The sequence below is a fragment of the Chiloscyllium plagiosum genome, chromosome 30 (genome assembly GCF_004010195.1).
Source record: "Chiloscyllium plagiosum isolate BGI_BamShark_2017 chromosome 30, ASM401019v2, whole genome shotgun sequence".
Taxonomy (NCBI): domain Eukaryota; kingdom Metazoa; phylum Chordata; class Chondrichthyes; order Orectolobiformes; family Hemiscylliidae; genus Chiloscyllium; species Chiloscyllium plagiosum.
The window spans coordinates 3,331,281-3,337,959 of NC_057739.1; the positions used below are offsets into that span (position 1 = coordinate 3,331,281).

General features: G+C 42.0%; 1 protein-coding gene across 2 annotated transcripts; it reads left to right on the forward strand.

Annotated features, from left to right (window-relative positions):
- The first annotated feature begins 62 nt into the window (after positions 1-62).
- tmem203 (transmembrane protein 203) lies at positions 63-4,704 on the forward strand. Of its 2 annotated transcripts, none has more exons than XM_043719832.1 (2): positions 63-164; positions 3,191-4,704. In XM_043719832.1, the coding sequence occupies exon 2, from the start codon at positions 3,320-3,322 to the stop codon at positions 3,725-3,727; it is 408 nt and encodes a 135-aa protein (XP_043575767.1). In that variant the 5' UTR covers positions 63-164; positions 3,191-3,319; the 3' UTR covers positions 3,728-4,704. The 2 variants fall into 2 exon arrangements, with proteins under 2 accessions (XP_043575767.1, XP_043575765.1); XM_043719830.1 differs by lacking the exon at positions 63-164 and adding an exon at positions 203-250.
- The last annotated feature ends 1,975 nt before the right edge of the window (positions 4,705-6,679 follow it).

Sequence of the window (6,679 nt, forward strand, 5' to 3'; positions counted from 1 at the left end):
GAGACAGCCTTGTTGCGTTTGGGGGAGGTTCGGCTCTCAATGGTCATGTCTCAGTAATGTCGGGGAACCAAACCAAACTGACAGGAGCGAAACTCTGATCTGCAGTCCTCACTTTCACCTCGGAGGGAACTGGTGTTGGGAAATTAATGGCTGATAAATCCCAGGTCATGATAATCTATTTCCTGGAGCAATTAAAGAAGTAGCCCCAGCAGTAGTGGATTCATTGGTGCTCATCTTTCAGGATTGCATGGTATCTAATGTGAAAACATTTTTAAAAACAAGTATAAACACAGAAATTGCTGGGAAAACTCAGCAGATCCAGCAGGGTCTGAGGAGAGGAATTAGAGTTAACATTTCAGGCCTAGTGACCTTTCTCCAGAACTGATGTAGAAGCTGAGAAGGGGGAGGAAGTTCAAAAAGAGAGAGCGAAGCAGTTCGACAAAGGAGTGGATAGTGGTCAGCCTAGGAGAATGAGTCGCTGCTAATGGGGAACAGTAATGGCTAACAATGGGTTGTTCTTATTCCTCTTTCCCATTTTGTTCCTCCTTTATTCCCTCACTCTCCCTCTGTGTCCCTTACCATCATTCCCCCTTGCCTCCTCTCCCTCTGTCCCTCAATCTAGTCTATTGCATTCACTACTCGCAGTGTGGTCTTCTCTACATTGGCAAAATGAAATATAGACTGTATAGACTATATAGTCTAATTTGCAACACACCTACATTCTCTGCAAAAAAAGGATCCTGAGCTTCCCCCATTGCCTGCCACTTCAACACACCACCTTGTTCCTTGGCCAACATCTTTCTCAAACTTGCTGCAGTGCTCCAGCAAACTACAGTACAAGCTGGAAGAATAGCACCTCACTTTCCACTTGGGAAGTCTGCAGTCTTCTGGACTCAGTATTGAGTTTAAAAATTTTAGGAACAAAAACTGAAGTAGTAGGAAAAGCTTGGCAGAATCTGTGGAGAGAAATCAGAGTTAAAGTTCAGGTTGTGACCCTCAGAACTCCTGACAGTTTTAGGACTGAGCACCTTCCCATCACTTTCCTCCACCTCCACACACCAGGCCTTGTCATGTGGTCTGCAATTTACACTCAGTCAAAAAGTGTGGTGCTGGAAAACCACAGTGGGTCAGGCACCATTCGAGAAGCAGGAAAGTCTACATTTTGGGCTCTTTGTCATTTCACAGAACGTGTTGTTAGCCACTAATAATCCTAGTTAGCAGATATTCATTTTGCTAGGCTGACCATTATTTGTCCAACATTTTTTCTCTTTGGGCTCGATCTCCACCTATCGTTTACTCCTTACCCCCTCCCCCACCTTGTCTTCTGCATTAAAACCAAATTTTTCCCAAACTACCATCAGTTGCGAAGTTGATCAGGCTGAGCCAGTTTACTTGAACTTTGAGAAGGCCTTTGATAAGGTCCCCATTAAGAGAAAGCATATAAAATTAGTGTGTGAGATGGGCAAAGTATATTAACACAGATTTGTTTTTTGATGTATGCACTAAGATTATTTCAAATATTTCTTGTATGATGCAATAGAGTTAATTTTTTCCTTTCGTGTGTAATTTTTGTGTCTTTGTGTTAAACTTTAAGTCAGCCTGTTGTGAATATACTCAGTCACTGACCACCACAATAAAGAAATTGCAAAAATGCAACTTTTGGTCCATCTACCAAGCCAGGTTTTACTTAAGGACCTGACTGGTCCAGTATCACAATCAGCCAGGACCATACCCTCTTTTAGCTTCCTGCCTTGCCATTTTTGCCCTGAGGTGCAGTCAATAATGAGGTGTTGTCTTTCTCTTGTCTGGTCCATTTTCTATAAAATGTGAAGGAGTGGTCTGAGGTTGCTTGCTGCCTTAAACTCCCTGGTCCCATTGAACTCTTCAATTATTGGACTACTTGTATTAATATGATGCTGATTCAAGTTGCATCATGTTTTTGTCAGTCTGAGCTCAGTCTAGAGAGGATAAAAGAAAAGAGCATCTCTGGACAAAAGTGGAGTTAATGTTTCAGGGTGACCACCTTTCACTAGGACTGAAGTGAAATAGAAATGTAAAAGTTTTTAAGGTGGGAATAGAGCAGGAAGAACAAAGAAGCAGCTGTATGGTTGTGTGGAGGCCAGAGACGTTAAATAACAGATGATTTTATAACGCAGGAACCAAAAACACTGGTCATGGATGTATTGAAGAGACAAAAATTGTGTCCAAATGTGATTTGAATTGCTACATAAAAAACATCCAAACGCAGCATGAAGGGATAACAAAACATGGTGAAGGCAAATGTGACAAAATTTTGAAAAGGAAGAAAGATGGGATAAGATGTACGTAGATGTTATGGCCTAAAGTTGTTCGGCCCAGGACGTTCAGTTAGTTGTATTCTTGACTGATGTGACTACTAAGACTTGGGACCATAATCTCGGCTAACACGCCAGTCCTGAAAAAATGCTGCATTGTGGAAATGCCATTCTTCAAATGAAAGATTAACTGTGGCACAGTCTCCTCAGGTAGATGTCTGGGGAACAATGGGGAAGTTTTCCCTGATTTCCTAGCCCCTCAAGCTCTTCATTGAGAGGCTATTTCCTGATCTTTATCAGAACACTGTCTGCAAATTCCTATACCATGACAGTGACTATTGACTGTAAAATGCTTTGGGACATTTGAGATTACCAAAAGTGCGATACAGTTGAAATACCTGGTGCTGGAAAAGCACAGCTGAAAAATGTGTTGCTGGAAAAGCGCAGCAGGTCAGGCAGCATCCAAGGAGCAGGAGAATCGACGTTTCGGGCATAAACCCTTCTTCAGGAATCATTCTTGTAGCAATTCAAATCACATTTTTCAGCTCTGATCTCCAGCATCTGCAGTCCTCACTTTCTCCTAGCTGGAAAAGCACAGCCAGTCAGGCAGCATCCAAGGAGTAGGTGAGTCAATGAGGAATTCCTGATTTCCTGATTCAGATTCCTGATGAGCTTATGCTCGAAATGTTGACTCTCCTGGATGCTGCCTGACCAGCTGTGCTTTTCCAGCACCAGGCTTTTCGATTCTGATCCCCTGCATCTGCAGTCCACACTTCCTCCTAGTGCTACACAGTTGCAAGAGTTTACTTTTTAAAAGAATACCAAGGTCACTTGCAACTATTGAAAGAAATGACATGCAAAAGAATTTAATTTTTATATTTGCTTTTATTTCTCAGACATTACGAGCTGGGTTTCTGGATGTAAATCAGACTGGAACACCAGGACGGTCGTGTTGATGTAAGTTGTTAGTTCCTGTTGATTGACACAGGAGTCCATTGTGGGAGACGTGCACTACTGGTGCCACAATGCTGTTCTCACTGCGGGAGCTGGTGCAGTGGCTGGGATTTGCCACATTTGAAATGCTGCTGCACCTAGTTGCCTTCCTGGTATTCTCCGTGCTGCTTGCTGTGAAGGTGGACAATTTTGCGAAGTTGGACTGGTGGTATGTTTTCATCCCACTCTTCACTGCTGATGGGCTCAGCACCTACTTTACCGTGATTGTTTCCATTCGCCTGTTCCAGGACGGGGAGAAGCGTTTGGCTGTCATGCGTCTTTTCTGGATTCTGACTGTCCTCAGCCTGAAGTTTGTCTTTGAGATGCTGTTGTGCCAGAAACTGGAGGGACAGAGCTCCCAGCTGTGGTATGGCCTCATCATGTCGCCCATCTTCATTCTACTCCAGCTGTTGATGATTCGAGCTTGTCGAGTCAACTGAGCCCTGAAACCTTTCACCCCAGGCTTCCTGTTCAAGTTGTTGGATTGCCAGACACACATTCCCATGAATGTTGATGTTTGGAAGGGGGAAGGAGCATTACGTTCAGTTTAATAGAGCACTCTTGTCTTGCTGCTGTCCTGGCGTTGCTGAGTTTTAATGAAGCAAAGCGAACTGCAACATGGCCAACCTCGGAACTCCATGGCTGGCTTCAGGGGTGGAAACGTCAGCAAAAAAATGAAAGTAGAGACAAGAGGTTCTGTGTTTTACTGGTAACATGCAGCTTGGGCCGAGGCTGTAGCAGTATCCTCTCCTGCCATTCTGAAATCAAGGCCTTTAGAGAAGGGAGGATGCCATTGCCTGCAAAGCCAATGACTGATGTCCCACTTTGACATTTTAACGTACCAGCCATTCACCCAGGTGACTCTTGCTGCTCGAGAAGTTGTGTTTGGGCAGTACTTATTTAAACCGCTCCAAGTGTGGTGATGTTGTGGAGTTTTGAGCCCTGCAGTTTTCAGGGGAAAAATTGTTCCGATGATTTTTGAGATAAGCGAAGACAACCTTTCATTGTTAGTAATATTCTTCTTGGACCACATGCAGTGCAAGGATGCAGTAATTAAGATCATCATTGCAATTAATTATAAAAAAACATTTACTTCCCTATTCCTCTGTTTCTGCTTTTCAGAGTTAATTGCTCAGCACCATACTCCTTCACTGTAAAAACAGGTAACCTGACTGAATTTAAATGTGTCTAATGAAGCATTTTACAAAATGGACAAATCTTAAACAATAACCCAGTTTCAAACCTGGTGTTTGAACTTTTTCAAATGATTAATGTTAACTGAATTATTATGAATTTAAGAGGGACACTTGATGTTCTTGTGTGAGGTTCCAGTGGTACCATGAATTCTGTGTTCTACATTGTGTAATTACAAAAGGTCTGTGAAAGAATATAAAATTCCATTTATGCAGATCTTCATTAAAGTTTGGTTCTGATACCTCTCGCTTAACACATCAGGGACCTAGGTAAAAGTCAAGGTTTCTAGGCTGAAACTATCATGTGTGGCATTTACGCAGTTTCATTTGGTTTTTATCATTACTTTCAACTCTCTGCATTATTTCCATTATAACATTAATGGAGCCTGTCCATGTAAAATTGTCACTGCAGCTGCATCCTCCTGTCAGTGGAGGAGCTGAAACCCTCTTGGTTGGTCTATTAACGCTGTGAAATGTTCACCTTGTCTTCACTCCAAATGCAGACTGATGGATTTATAAGGGAAAATTAAAGGAAGGACAACCTGTCCTGCTTCAATCATCTCCAACTACCCCTTAACGCAGCTTCATTTTAAAAACTACTTTTTGTCTTAATCCTTCATGCCTTTCCACTTCAAGAGAGTTTCTAACCCCGTGTACAGAAGAAACAATTCAGTTCCTGTTCTACCTTTCATTTGGAGCTCACTGCTGATAATGTTAGGGATTTTCTACTATTTCAGTTGACTGAGGTTTGCCGACAGTTGTCAGTTTATCACTGATCACCATTGCAATCTTTTCCAATAGATGTGAAGCTGGAAGAGTACAGCAGGTCAGACAGCATCCGAGGAGCGGGAAAGTCAGTGTTTTAGGCGGAAACCCATTTGTCAGTACGCTGCTCCTCGGATGCTGTCTGACCTGCTGTGCTCTTCCAGCTTCACATCTATTGACTCTTGACTTCCAGCTTCTGCAGTCCTCATTGTCTCTCAATCTTTTCCAATTTATTTTGCTGTTTTCTGAGGTGAATATTTTTAATCCATTTGTTCAAGATTTTGTATGTGTTCTGGTTCATTTACTTATGAGCTTACCACTTTATTTATCTTTTATCTGTGTACCCAAGCTTGAGATTTTCCTGTCAGAGCAATGTCATTAGTGTTTCTGTCTTCTGAAGTTTGTATTTCTGACACTGCTAATGAGGCTTCAGAGAAGTTGCAGGGCAGAGGTAGAGGTAAGCTTCAGGGAGAAACAACATAGAGGATATAACCCAGACCAAAATCCTACATTCTATGCTGGCTGCATTAAAGTCCGCTGTTGGCAGAGGGGTAGTATACTCAATGGAAAGGTGGGCAACATCTGAAGGGGGGCGGGGTAGGCAAGTTGTCAGAGATTTGAGGGGTTGAAGAATAATTGGTATGTTTACAAACAGAGTGAATCTCTCTGGGCCTTAAGAGTGTTGTTCTTGTCCTTACATGGAATACAGAAACATACCCTTTGGTCCCAAGATCTGCTTCCATCGCCAAAACCAGTAAAAATCAATTAAATCATATAAAAGACAAGTCAGAAACAAAAAGAGAGATTGCTGGAGAGATTCACATTGGCAGCATCTATTCAAAGAAGAGACACTGAACCCAAAACATTGAATCTGTTTCTCCCTCCACAGGTGCTGCCATTTCATGTAAAAGTGGATTAATCAAATGAATTATTGTAACTACTTCTTGCTCTTGGGATTGAATTTCAAAGCTGTGAGTAGTTGTTATCTGTATCATAATGCTCAGAGTGCCTGGGCTCTGGACCCAATCAGTTTTGATAGCTTGTATACTGCCATCATGAAGAAGCTTGTGCCAGCTTATAGATGCACTGAGTTGTTTTCTTTCACTAAAGTCTTGCACAGAACCACACTCCATTGACAAACTATAACAGAGAAATAGATGTATTTACATAGTGCCTTTTGCAACTTCACATCTTCAAGCACTTTGCATCAGTAAAGTACTTCTGAGGTTTTATCACTGTAGAAACACAGCAAAGCTCAGAAAGTAATTTGTGACCCCACAAGTGGCAATGAGTGAGGTTTGTTTTGAATGACAGTATTTTGAGACCAGTTGGTTTTTAGGCCATCTTATACATAAGTGATGTTTTTGAGAGATTGACATGCATGTGCTGGAGTTGAGCCTAAAGCAGACCATTGCAATGGAATAATGTATAAAT